The sequence below is a fragment of the Rana temporaria genome, chromosome 5 (assembly GCF_905171775.1).
Source record: "Rana temporaria chromosome 5, aRanTem1.1, whole genome shotgun sequence".
NCBI classification, from domain to species: Eukaryota; Metazoa; Chordata; class Amphibia; order Anura; family Ranidae; genus Rana; species Rana temporaria.
In genome coordinates this window covers 89030717-89045270 of record NC_053493.1, presented here as the reverse complement: position 1 = coordinate 89045270, position 14554 = coordinate 89030717, and the positions used below count along the sequence as shown (strand labels likewise).

The window sequence follows — 14554 nt, the reverse complement described above, 5'->3', positions numbered from 1 at the left end:
TCGAGAAAATTTACATACAGTTTCAATGGAAAAACAGGTAAGCAAACTTTTTTTTTTTAAATACACCAACAAATAATGCTCTGGTAATTAATAAGTATGAATCTTCAAAGTTTTCTCTGACCCTATCCATTTCAAATATTTATGTGAGAAATAAATATCAGATCCTTGTCCATGATAGTCATAAATTACATTCTTTTAAGAACTCTGTGTTCTATCTTTAAACATGAGCTGGCCTCTAGACTCTCATGTTACCTATGTAAAGTTCCAGCTCTACTCGAAGTCCTATGTTCTTCCCCGTTTCCAGTCCATTTTCATTAGGCCATGATTTGTAGTTAGCACACATCTCTCTGATACAAAGGTAGGAGTTGTTCTCCTTCCACAGACCATCAGAAACTCCATGTAATCTTCACACAACACAACAATCAGCTCTGAATGTTTTGTTTTAATGACGTTCTTCTTAGTGCATATTTTTCCTATGAACAGATGTTTGTAAAAAATTTGATAAAAAAAAACGTAAAAATTTTCTTTTTTTGGTTAAATACATTTTTTACTATGTTTTTTTACATTTTAATACAACATAAAGTGCAAGATAACAATAATAATTATTATGGTTTATCAAAGCATAAGGATACACTTTTTGACAAGCTGTGTATTGGTTCAAGAATAGGCAATAAGGTTGTTATTATTAAAAATAATTATATAGATAGTTTCTTACAAACATCTGTTCATAGGAAAAATATGCACTAGGAAGAACGTCATTAAAATAAAATGTTCAGAGATGATTGTTGTGTTGTGTGAAGATGACATGAAGTTTCTGATGGTCTGTGGAAGGAGAACTAGTTATCTCAACGGCCTAGGCACTAGACCTCTGATGCCTCATACACACAACCAGTTTTCCCGTCGGGAAAACTGCCGTGACAACTTTTGGCCAGGAAATCTGGCCATTTGTATGCTCCATGGCAGTTTTCCAGGGATCGCGGCGGGAAAAATTAGAACATTTTTTATTTTTTTCCCGTCGTTTTTTAACCCGGCAGTTTTCCTATGGGGAAAGCCTGCGGGGGAGCATACACACGGCTGGGTTTCCCGGCCGAAGCTCTCATGGTAGTTTTCCTGCCAGGAAAACCGGCCGTGTGTAGGGGAAGAAAGCTGCCGAGCCAGTTCTGGGCTTTCCCCTCAGGTTCCCCAGCGGTAAAAAGTCCACCGGGAAACCCGTTCATGTGTACAAGGCATCAAGGTGTATTGTGTTATCTGGCACCAAGCCATCAGTAGCAGATCCTTGAACTTCTTTACGTTGTGCGGTGGAGTCTCCCTGGATCTGACTTGTTTTTTCAGTACATTCTAGACATGTGCACACTGAAATATTTTGTTTCGGAATTTCGTTTTCGTCCGAAAAATAAATTTATTTAGTTACTCCCGAAATTCGTTTTTATTTGTTTTGTTTTTCGTTAAAAATTGCATTCGTCCGAAAATCCAAATGAATTAAGGTTGAATCTGTCATTAAATGCTTATGGTGTCTGTCGAATGTTCTAAGAAGATTCGACGGAATCTTTAAAAAAAGAAAAAGAAAAAAAAAGATTTGACGGAGCAGCGAAACTGTACGTACATTTCCGGTCAAATAATTCTAATGTTGTATGACTAATAATAATTGTATTTATTAATTATTATTACTAGTCAACCAACATTAGAATTCTTCTATAGCCTATGGGCAGAGCATTTCAACATAAATGTCCGCTCGCTGCGGTCGTATGTTTTTAGCAACTTCGTCGAATCTTCATGTCTCTAAAATGTCGAATCTTTTCTCTCTATGTCAAATCTTTTCTCTTTATGTAGAATAATATTGGACTAATAGAGTTAGGCCCCTTTCACATGGGGCAGATCAGTAAGTGTACGTGAACCTCCCCTTGCTCAGTGGGGATCGCTCCGTTGATCCCCGCTGAGCCGGCGGATGACAGGGCGATCCCCGCACACTGTGCAGGGACCGCCCTGTCTTTTCTCTGCTCTCCCCTATGGGGGGATCAGATGAACACGGACCATCTGTCCGTGTTCACCCGATCCAATCTGCCAGACGGATGGAAAAGTAGGTTTTTCCTCCGTCACACTTTGGCAGTTCGGAGCGGGTCGAATGTCAGCGGGCATGTCACCGCTGACATCCGCGGCTCCATAGAGGAGCACGGAGCGTCCGTTCAGGTTCGCAAAAAAAAAACTCTCAGGCGGACCTGAACGGGCCGCCAGTGTCAAAGAGCCCTTAAGGTTAGGCACATTCGACCGCAACGAAAATGAAAATGAAGCATTTTTTTATGTCGGATCTTTCGGTTTTCATTATCTGCGTTTTCGTTATCGTTTGTTAAAACGACAACGAAAATGCCTGAAATTCGGACGAAAATGCATTCGGACAAAAACGAATGCACATGTCTAGTACATTCCACAGATTGGATTGAGATCTGTAGAATTCAGAGGCCAGGTCAACGCCTCAAACCAGTTGGTGTGTTCCTTAAACCATTCTTAAACCATTTTTTTCCGTTTACTGTACTTGGTCAGCAACAATGTTTAGGTAGGTGGTACGTCACGTGTTAAGTAACATCAACATGAATGACAGGACCCAAGGTTTCCCAATAGAACATTGCCCAAAGCATCACACTGCCTCCACCGACTTGCCTTCTTCCCATAGTGCATCCTGGTGCCATCTCTTCCCCAGGTAAGCAACACACACACACCCGGCCATCCACATGATGTAAAATAAAACAACATTCAGACCAAGCCACCTTTTTCCATTGATCCATGGTGTCATGCTTACATGCCCATTGTATGTGCTATTGGCTGTGGACACGGATCAGCATGGGCACCCTGACCGGTATGCAGCTATCCCATACACGACAAACTATGATGCCCATTTGTTTCTGCTTTTCAGACATCACGGACAATATGTTTACTTGCTGCCTAATATATCCCATGACTTTTAGATGCTATTGTAGTGAAATAATCAACATTATTTACTTAACCTGTTAGTGGTCATAAAGTTAATTAGTGTAAACGATTTCTGATTGGTTGGAATGAGCTATACATTTTTCACTTTTTGTTCTATCTTGCTAAAATAGTTTTTTTCCCCGCTGCACCCAAAATGTTTTTTCCTAATACATTGTTGAGATTTCTGTAAATTTTAGCAAGAATGTATTGGACTGGACAAACAGATTGAAGAATGTGTAGGGGCTCTTAAAACAGGAATGAGATCATTATGACAAGATCTGTAAATATTATTGTGGAATGATTACAAATAATGGAGAGTAATGATCCATCAAGCTAAAAAAAGTGCATAGGTCTTTGGCGTTAAATAATTTAGTTGACCCTTGTTTAAATTATTTTCTATTATACTGTATGCATTTCAATTGATTGTATTGCAAATATTTTCACTTGGTTTCATCTAATGGTAGATATTTGTCAAGTGTCAGCTGTACTGTAGTGTAGGTAGGAAAGTACAAGGCTGGCATAGAAAAAAAAAACAAGAGTTTGATGATATAATTGCAAAATGAAAATATTTTTAAAAATTCCAGTAGATATCAATAATGGTAATAAGGAGGCTCAGCTTTACAAAGTTACTTGTTTCTTATTTTTCTTTCTGCATTTTATGTTAAAGGTCCCGGTCATGTCCATCACAGTTCCCTTCCAGTATTTTCACCATATTACAGGGGCAGAATTGTAATGTCAAAACCTTTGTTTTTAAGATCGATCACTAGGAAAAAAGCTAAATATGCAGATAGGTACATATATGGGAGCTGTTTTACCGGCCAGAAGGTTTGCATTCCTTTCCACCAAGTTCCTGAGATTTAGCCCAACCACACAGTACCAGGTTCTCGGCTACAGCTTTATACTGTAGAAGGAATACCATGGTGCCCCCTCTCCATCCCAGCCTACTAGGAGAGGCTATGCAGGAGCAGCAGCAGACTGGTGAGGTCATCTCTCTGCTAACTCATATTAGCTGATATTCCTTGTCAGTATGTTTGCAAGCAGTATACCTGATTGGCTCTCAGTCCTGCCTCTTCCTTTCCCATTCTGAGTGCTGCTGTCTAGGGCAGCAGATCCCAACCTTTCCGGCATCAGGGACTGGAGGGGGGAGGGGGGTTCAAGGAGTAGGTCAACAGCTGTACCACAGTGCCCTTTGTTTCCCCTCACAATACAGTCCCCTTTATATCACAGTGCCCCTTTACATTACAGCGCCCCTAGGAATCGCAGCCCCCCATCACAGTGCCCCTTTACATTACAGCACCCCTAGGAATCGCAGCCCCCCCATCACAGTGCCCCTTTACATTACAGCGCCCCTAGGAATCGCAGCCCCCATCACAGTGCCCCTTTACATTACAGCACCCCTAGGAATCGCAGCCCCCCCATCACAGTGCCCCTTTACATTACAGCGCCCCTAGGAATCGCAGACCCCCTATCACAGTGCCCCTTTACATTACAGCGCCCCTAGGAATCGCAACCCCCCCATCACAGTGAAAATAAAAGGACGAAAGCTGGACAGCCGCACTCCAAAATTTCTTAAAAAGAGATGTCTTTTATTTTTCAACTGTGCATACAGTCACTGCAAACCCACAACAAACAGTATGGCCAACGCGTTTCGCACTGGCAGTCAGTGCTTAGTCATGGCTTACATTACAGCACCCCTAGGAATCGCAGCCCCCATCACAGTGCCTCTTTACATTACAGCACCCCTAGGAATCGCAGCCCCCCTATCACAGTGCCCCTTTACATTACAGTGCCCCTAGGAATCGCAGCCCTCATCACAGTGCCCCTTTACATTACAGCACCCCTAGGAATCACAGCCCCCCATCACAGTGCCCCTTTACATTACATCGCCGCTAGGAATTGCAGCCCCCATCACAGTGCCCCTTTACATTACAGCGCTCCTTTGGATTTACAGCCCCCTATCACAGTGCCCCTTTACATTACAGCGCTCCTTGGAATCACAGTGCCCCTTTACATTACAGCACCCGAAGGAATCGCAGCCCCCCATCACAGTGCCCCTTTACATTACAGCGCCCCTTTGGAATCACAGTGCCCCTTTATATTACAGTGCCCCTAGGAATCGCAGCCCCCCATCACAGTTCTACCTGTCACAGGGGAAAGGCAGTTATCAGCCTGTGTGTCCTCTCCCGCATCTCCCGCCTGCCTGCTGATGTTATCCTATCAGCAGAGCAGGTGGCAGGATGGAGGGTGGGAGCGTCCTAACTTATCATATTAACAAGTGGGTGATTACATAAAAAAAATATAAAAGAGGCAACCAGAGTGATGCTTGGATTTTAACCCGTGTCTAATTGTATATAGTTGTCAGAATAACGAAACACCAGCCAAGGTGTCCACATTTAATGAAACTTTTCAGTGGACTCCTTTGCTATGGCCCCCGTTTCATCCATGTAGGTCAATTTCTTCCATCATACTTAACCATTCGGAGATTGTGGGTGTTTGTTTTGATTTCCAGTGTCTGGGGATCAGAATCTTTGTGACATTTAAAAGATGTCTGGTTAAAGACCGCTTGTATCGTTTCACCGAGGAGCAGTTTGCGATGTGAAGTAGGCAACAGGCAGGGGTGAGCAAATTCTTATTCACATATAGTGGCATTGATCCAGATACTGGTAGTCAAGTTGAGTGAACTGCTGCACATAACATCATTATTCTTGGTGGTGAATACCCTTTAATGACAGCCCACAATTGTATTTGTCCATTACTAAAGAGGGTGCAAGTTCAAACTCCAGTTTTATTGCATTTCCTTTGAACTGCAAAATTGGTGGAACGGAGATTGTCATCTATATTGCAAAAATAATTTATTTGTTAATTCCTTCAGATGGGAATAGCTGCATCAATAGTAGAATTCAGTGATGAGATAAGCAGATGCTGACCATTGGACATTGCAGAGATCATAGTAGGAATGTCGGAGCAGGGAGCCCAGCGCAGGTGCAGCATCTTGTAGACGGTGTCTGGATTGTTGCACCTGACCGGCCCACATCCTGACATGTGGTATTCTTTATGTTCAAGCGTTCACATGTTTTTCCAATGAAAACCCCTATCTTAGTCTTTCGTCCCTATTCACTGTATACATATCTGCTGAAATTAGTGCCCCCCGCAGCAGCCCATGCTCAATTAGCTACAATGAAAACCTGCTGTTTCCAGAGACATTTTCCCCTTGATGAATTTAAATAAACACATTTGTTAGGTCTCTAGTTCGCGGCATTGAGAACGTGCTGCTCTTGTTTTTTTTGTATGGCACGCTTCTTATAAATGAATATGTCTTCATAGTGCTACTGTGATGTTCTTCATTTTATTTGTTAATGACTTCATTCTTATAACAGATGCATGTCAATGTAGGCTAAACTAAAAAACAGCACCACTCTAATGCTCCAGAAGGTAAATCCTGTAGCTGGTGACATAGTATGCTGGCCTGGATATAAGGCTTGTCAGGCTGAGCTAGAACTACAAGAAAATGGCACAAAAAAATAGCTATTGCCCCCACCTATAACTGGCCTTCACAGCAAGGAGCACATGGAAGGGCAACTCATGTCAAACTAAATAAAAGAAAATTCAACAACTCACCAACCAGCCTGCAAAAAAAAATTCTATCTAACAGTTTGCGTTAAAAACAGGGGTTTAGTTTGCACACTTTTTCAAACACATGCGTAAGCTGCAGAGGACACGTTAGGGCACCCCAGTATTATCTGCAGTCCTAAATCTATGTATTTTTGGGAGCCTCCACAGTGGAAGCACATGCATAATAATAGATAGATAGAGGGCAGGTAAGCCCGGAGAGAGCCCACCCCTTCTAAAGGCACAGGGGCACACTGGACACCCAGCACACAGCAAAATGGCAGAAAAGGTGTCCAGTGCGTCCCCTCATCAGTATTCCAACAGTACAAACAAGAAAATTGCATCTAGCCGCAAACAGGTTTAGCAAACTGTAAGGACTCTTTCACATGTGTGCGACTTGTCATGCGACTTTGGATATGATAAGTTGCATGGCAAGTCGCAAGCCCATTGTTTGCAATGGTACCCATTCAGATCGATGAGGCTTAAAGTCGCAACAATTTTGTAAAGGTGCCTGCACTACTTTGGTGCAACTTTTGACGCGACTTTTGTCCAGAGAGTGTCGAAACAAAATTGCACCAAAAGTTGCATCAAGTTGCATTAGACATTGTGCGACTTTGGAGATGCGCTAATGTGGTGAATTGGCGAAATTACAAACAGGAAACCTGCGACACCAGCTTAAACAGGAACATAGGCAAGGATTAAAAGATGAAGACGCTGCATATTCAGTAACTGAATCATCTGCTGAAAATGCTTAAAACTGGGGGTTTAATAGCACTTTAAAGCTTGCTAAATAGTAGCAAAATATCCATATCTGTGACAGTGACATATGTTCACGTGTATCTGGCAGAATGATCGTTCTTTTTGGTGATCAAGCCTGTGGACAAGTTGGCATACTTTCCAGGCAGCTGTGAGAATAATTCACATCTGCCCATGATTAATAATAGAAATTCATGAGAATATAGCGCTATACTTCCCAAATGAATCATCTTTATTTACCTTAAGGACTCATTTTTAATTCATCAAGCTGTAATAGCATTTAATATACCCTGAAACTCATGTGTTTTTAAGGCAGAACAGTGGAAATGGGCCCTCAAAATGTGCACATGCTTATTTTGCCTTAGCAACAACTAAAGTCCTATTTTTCCTTCATTTTTTTATTTTTTTTTAAATACACTTGCATTTTGCCTCTAAACTGCATGTTTGTCTATTAAAAACGACATGAATGCATCCTCTGAAAACGCTAGAGAAATAGCTGAAAGCCGCATTTTGCTAATTCACAGGACACAGATACACAAGGTGCATTAAATACAATAGCGCAGACTTTCCCTTTCTGTCTCAGTACAGTTTAATTAATGGATTGTTTTATATTTTTTACTAAACCATAGGCACAAAGAAACAGTGCTAATGGGTCCTAATAGTCGAGGTTTGCTTTTTATCATGGCAGACATATAATGGTCAAAAGTGCTGGGGAGCTGCGGTGGCTCAACGCGATTGGCACTGCGCTGACTAGCCATTCACCTCTGCAGCTAGAGGTTCGGATCCCGGTCGCAGCTACATGTGAATTGAGTTTGGTGGTCTCCGCCCCAGCTCCCGGTGGGTGTGCTATGCGAAGTAAGCTTGCGCTTAGTACGCCCACCCCCCTCCCACAAAAACCACCACACTTACACACACTCGAAATTGGGTTAACATGCACGCACTTTGACCACGCGGTCTCTAAAAAAGAGAGGCGAAGGACTAACGGGGCTGGTTGAGCGGGCTAAATCCTCTCACTCCCTTATAGGGAGTCCCTCTGCCCCGTTGGGCTTCAAAGCGGAGCAGGTAGGGCGGCCTGTGTGGGAGGACCCCATCACACACCCACCATTGCCACCCGGGGCATGGAGAAAGGTGGCAGATTGCCTCTGGAGGAGGCCTGCCTACTCCCAACTCCTGCAGTCCGGCTCCTCTCTCGAGTACACGCACAAAATACACTTTAAAAAAAAAAAAAAAAAAACATAAGTGCTGATTACCATAGGTGGAGTCTTGCTGCAAAAAAAGCTAAGCCCAGGCATAGGATGTATTAAGGTGAAAAAACATGAACCCTTGCAACCCTTTTAACGGGTTGTAAAAAATGAAGTTTTTAATGGTCTAGAAAAAACAACGGTTTTTTTAACCCGATCGTTAAAACGGCCTTGCCTACACACGATCGTGAAAAAAAAATACTCTAGCAAAGCACGGTGACGTACAACACGTACGACGGCACTATAAAGGGGAAGGTCCATTTGGATGGCGCCACCCTTTGGGCTGCTTTTGCTGATTTTGTGTTAGTAAAAGACGATTTGCGCTTTTCAGTCTGTTACAGCGTGATGAATGTGCTTACTCCATTACGAACGCTAGTTTTACCAGAACGAGAGCTCCCGTCTCATAACTTGCTTCTGAACATGCGTGTTTTTTTCACGTCGTTAAAGCCCACACACGACCATTTTTTACGACGGTAAAAACTTTGTGAAAAAATAGAGCACCTTTCGAAATTTTTAATGCCCATTTTTTACATCGTGAAAAATGCTCTGGAGCCCACACACGATCGTTTTTAATGACATTAAAAAAAAAAAATTTTTACAACCCGAAAAACGGTCGTGTGTACGCGGTATAAGAGTCTATGTCACCCAAGCATCCTATACACACATTCACAGTATTCCCGTGCTCCTGCTTATTCTGTTGCAGTCACTGCAAAATACCATATGATGGCTGATGTCAGAGCTTAGAGAGAGCAGTGAAGTGACCCCCTCCAATATGTGACATGATTGGGCCTAGCCCAGTGGTTCTCAACCTGGGGGTCGGGACCCCCTCGGGGGTCGAATGGCAATTTGCCAGGGGTCACTGAATCCTGGGCTGTTCCTGAAGCCCGCACCACTTTCCCAGCCTTTTTGCGGAAGCCCAGCCGTCCCTGGCTGTCCCTGGAGCCTGTGGCCACCCACCTTTTCGCAGCCACCCATTCAGTTCACGGCATGGGTGGGGGGCAGAGACTAGAGGTCAGCTGACTGGTGAAGAATGTGAAGTGGCAGGGGCTGGGGAGACTATCTCTTGATTTACGGCATAGGTGACCTTGATCAAGAGCACCTAAGTTGGCTGATCAGAACTCAGCCCAGTGCTGCCTCTGATCCCATCCCCCACCAGCACTGCCACTCATCCCAACTTCCCGCCAGCACTGCCACTCATCCCAACTTCCCGCCAGCACTGCCACTCATCCCATTCCCCCCACCAAGGAGTAAGAGAAGGAATAAAAATAGAGAATACATGGAAGGGAGAGGAAAAGAGGGGGAGGAACAAAAAAATAAGAGAAAGAACAAGATTGACAGCTAGAGAGAGGGATGGGGGGAAAAAAACAAGAAATGAGGATAGAGAGAGAGATAAAAGGGAAAGAAAGGAGAACAAAAAAAGAGTGGTACATCCCAAAATGTACCATAAGGGGTTTTACTGTTTGAGTGGAAGGGGAGCGCTAAATGTCTGTGGTTTAGGGCGCAAATTACTTGTCTTGGGTGCCGACAACCCACGCTACGAAAATAATTTTACTGTTGGGGGTCCCCACAACAAGGGAAATTTTATCAAGGGGTCACGGCACTAGTAAGGTTGAGAACCCCTGGCCTAGCCAATAGATGCTAGGAACCAGCACAGCATTATGAGAAAAGGTCACATGCTCCCCAATACCCAGGAACTCCCAGTATTGTGAAGTGACAGCCATGAAAGAAAGATCGGCAGGTAAGTGCCGTGAAGGTAAGTATTTGATGTTTGAAAGGGTGGGTTATATGGGCAGGCCAATGAGACCTCTTTAAGATATAGGAAGACTCCAGAGTTTTCCCCCCTATGTTAGGCCCTTCTAAGCTAAACTTACTGAATGATCATTGGTAATTCTAATCAATGAACAATTATTTTCACAGTTCTAACGTTCTTCCGTATGACTACCATGAGGTCAATATCTTTTATTATTATTATTTTACAGAAAAGAATGTTGTTTTTCTGAAATTGCACTGCAGTTATATAAAGCAATTTTAGATTCAAACAGTTCTGGAATTATTTTAAACTGGAACAGGAGCCTGGCACATCAGTCAAAAAGCTCACTCCTTACCCTACTGCCTCTAAACGTGATTGGCAGGGTGATGTTTATTGTAAATAATTGGGAAGTAATCACCTATTTTGCTGCTGAAGTTTATAAACATTGAAGTTCTAGGAAGAAATATTAAATGGTTCTTTATATATTTTTTTTATTTTTATGCCTTTTTATTTTGGAACTAATTATTCATGTTTCTCTTGTGTTACTTATAGATTTAAATCACAGAATATTCATGTATTTCTTTCAGTTCCAGATTGCATGTTTACATTTCAATAATTTATGTTATGCAAGGTTACCTTCTCAGCAGGCCGATAAATTTAGAGACGTGAATATATAAAGAAAAATTTCTACTGCTGATGTGATTGAAATGCAAAGAGTGAAGAGTGCATGGTAAAAATAGGAAGGCAATCAGTGCCACCGGGCATGAAACACATTGACATAGAAGTTGAGCGACTCTCTGGTGAATACTGAATAGCTTTCTCTAAGTAGAGGGAACATACCTCATATTAGTTAGTGACTGGCAGGGAAATCTCCAATGAAGGCACATTGAGGAGAAACTATATATCTAGAATTATTTTCCACACTAACCTAACTACATTGTGAGATTGTCAAAATAATCAAATCAAAATGATATATTGTCATATGTAGTTTGGGAATGTGATGCATTATTTAGGAGCCTATTCACACCTGGGTATTGCCCGAATAATAGTACCTGACTGTGTAGGCACAGTGTAGGTCTTGTGGACAGACCTACAGTGTACTGTTAATGAAATTTAATGGCATCCCAGTGTTAGTCTGTAGGGTTCAATTTTGAGTTGCCCCACCCTTTGCAGCTACAACAGCTACAACTCTTCTTGGAAGGCTGTCCACAAGATTTAGGAGTTTTTGTATGGAAATGTTTTACCATTTTTCCAGAAGTGCATTCGTAAGGCCAGATACTGATGTTGGACAAGAAGGCCTGGCTTCCAATCTCCACTCTAATTCAACCCAAAGGTGTTCTATCGAGTTGAGGTTAGGACTCTGTGCCAGCCAGTCAAGTTCCTCCACCTCAAACTCGCTCATCCACACTATATTGCCAAAATAATTGGGTCACCTCTCTAAAAATCATTTGGTGGAGGGGTGATCGTGGTGCTGGGTTGTTTTTCAGGGGTTGAGCTTGACCCCTTAGTTCCAATGCACTTTTGGAAAAATGGTCAAACATTCCCATAGACACACTCCTAAACCTTGTGGACAGCCTTTCCAGAAGAGTTGAAGCTGTTATAGCTGCAAAGGGTGGGCCAACTCAATATTGAACCCTATGGACTAAGACTGGGATTTCATTATAGTTCATATGCATGTAAAGGCCCAATACTTTTAACAACATAGTGTAGTTGCAGCTTTGTTCAGAACAGCATGGTGGAAATTGTTCTGATTACTTTTGGTAGGTTTTAGGAGAATCCTGTGGTCTGGTGGTTGTGCTCAGCATGCAGTTGTTGGTCCCATAAGGGTGAGCAATTATGTTCTGATTTGGAATTCTTTCCCAGACCTGTTCTTGAGAGTTCATGTGCCATCTGTCATGTATTAAATGGATGGGCTATTGTTTTATCTAAAACTAAAATTCTTTATCTTAATCGTCCAGTACAGGACATAGGCTGGATATTCATAGATATTGGGTTATAGGCAGTTTTCTTAGCATGCCCAAAGACGTACACTTTTAACCCTCCCCCAGGGCCGATCCTAGGGTCACAGGCGCCTGGGTGCAGAAATATTTCTGGCGCCCCCACATGGGCGTCGTCATTTTACTAACTCCTCCCCTTTACACATGTTTCTATGGCAATGACTCAACCACAGAGATGCTTCCCCACAAAGTCGTCATTACCCTGGGATCTTTACATGATCTCTTAACAATAAACAAAATACAGGAAGAGAAGCAGAGTACTTTATTGGACCTGGAGGGGGGCCTATCTGATGGACACAGAGAGGGCTTCTGTTAGAGAGTCTGTTAGATGTTCGGCGCCCCCACCTCTGCAGGCACCTGGGTGCAATGCACCCTGTGCACCCTGCCTAGGATCGGCCCTGCCCTCCCCCAATCCATGAGTCCTCAATTTTTTTGCCAGTGTCCTTCGGCGATGGACCCGTTATTCCTATCGTAAAGTTTTCTATGCTTAACCTGTTTTGTTTATTGTTTTTTATATTAACTATTGTTTTTGTAGCTTTCTTGGGTGCTTGAATGTACCAGGGGCCACAGTGGCCATAATTTATTGGCATATATTGGATTAAACCAAAATAAATAATAGACTACCTATCACTTCATATGTGTCATTCTCTGCATAATTCTCATTTCAGCTTCAGAGCCCAATTTGAAAGTTCGCTCTCGATTAAAACAGAAGGTAGCAGAGAGGAGAAGTAGCCCTTTACTAAGAAGAAAAGATGGCAGTGTTACCAGTTCATATAAAAAGAGAATATTTGAAGTGGCAGGTAAGAGACGTTTAATATTATATATATGAGAGTACACAAATCTGTATGAAAGTTTTGCTTGTTGCACACATTTTTGCAAATTTTCACTAAGGTTAAATTTATCCAGAGGCAATGATTTTGCAGGTAACTTCAGAATTAAAACGTGCTCTAAACCACAGATCATTGTTTTTTTTACTGTCAGTGAATTGGTGTTGTTGGTTGTCAGGACAGAACTGCTGTCTTTAATTTGCTACTTTGGGCCCCAAGCAAGGTAAGTACACTTTGGCAGGGGCTAGTTTATTATTAAATTAGTAGTGGGGAAAGTTGAGTTAGGTTTCAGAGTCAGATTGAATGTGAAAGATTATGTTTTTAGTTAGATTGAGGGCTCAGTGTTAAAGTGGAGCTATAGCCGCCTAGGCCCGGTTTACACTGGTGCATCATGCGCTCTGACTTTGAGAGCACAAGTCGCATGACAGGTCTTTCCCTATTTAGTGCAATGGAACCATTCTTATAGGAGCGACTCAAGACTTAAGCCTTGTACACACGGTACGGTTGTTGGCCAACCGAGCGTCTGATTTTTGTCAAAAGGGCATGTGGCAGGATCTTGTCTTGCATACTAAGGCCTCGTACACACGGCCGAGGAACTCGACGTGCCAAACACGTCGAGTTCCTCAGCGAGTTCAGCTCTGAAGCCGCCGAGGAGCTCGGCGGGCCGAGTTCTCCCATAGAACAACGAGAAAATAGAGAACATGTTCTCTATTTTCTCGACGAGTTCCTCGGCGGCTCCATCGGGCCGAAAGTGTACACACGACAGAGTTTCTCGGCAGAATCCGGCTCTGACCGAGTTTCTCGCTGAATTCTGCCGAGAAACTCTGTTGTGTGTACGAGGCCTCACAGTACACAATTGTCTTGCCACAAACACAAGCGTAGTGACGTACTACGAGGAATTTCAGCTCTTGAGCACAACCCTTTGGGCCCCTTCTGCTAATTTTGTGTTTGGTGAGATTTGATTCCGAGCATGCATGTTTGTACTTTCTGCTTTTGTGTGATGGATTTGTGTACTGACCAATAACAAAATCAAACCGTTGTCAGCCAAAAATTTACTAGCCTGTCATCCAACACTTGTTTAGGACAACAGTCTGTCAACAGACAATCCCCTGCCAACAATCGTATTGTGTGTACGAGGCTTTAGGAAAAGGTTCCTGCACTACTTTTGGTGCGACTTCGGCACGACTTGCTTTGACTTCTGTTAAAGAAGTCATATGAAACGCTGGGGTGTCGGCTTCAATGTCACGCAAAGTTGGGCCTAATACTTCACTCCAGCAATGCAATGTCTGTGACAACGCAGACATCTTCATCCTGGCTGAGCTGGATGTAACATCCTGGGAACGATGCATGCTGAGCATGTACACTGAGTTGCACATGTAGATTCTAAAGAAATTTGCAAGCAGGCAGGTA

The 14554-nt window shown here is 42.8% G+C and overlaps 1 protein-coding gene across 3 annotated transcripts in view; it reads left to right on the top strand.

Moving 5' to 3' along the window:
- Positions 1 to 14554, top strand: part of HDAC9 (histone deacetylase 9) — an 821625-nt gene that overhangs the window by 617842 nt on the left and 189229 nt on the right. For all 3 annotated transcript variants that reach the window (XM_040352828.1, XM_040352826.1, XM_040352829.1), the window contains exon 8: positions 12986 to 13117. In XM_040352828.1, the coding sequence (XP_040208762.1) occupies positions 12986 to 13117 (132 nt within the window). The remainder of the gene's footprint in view (positions 1 to 12985; positions 13118 to 14554) is intronic.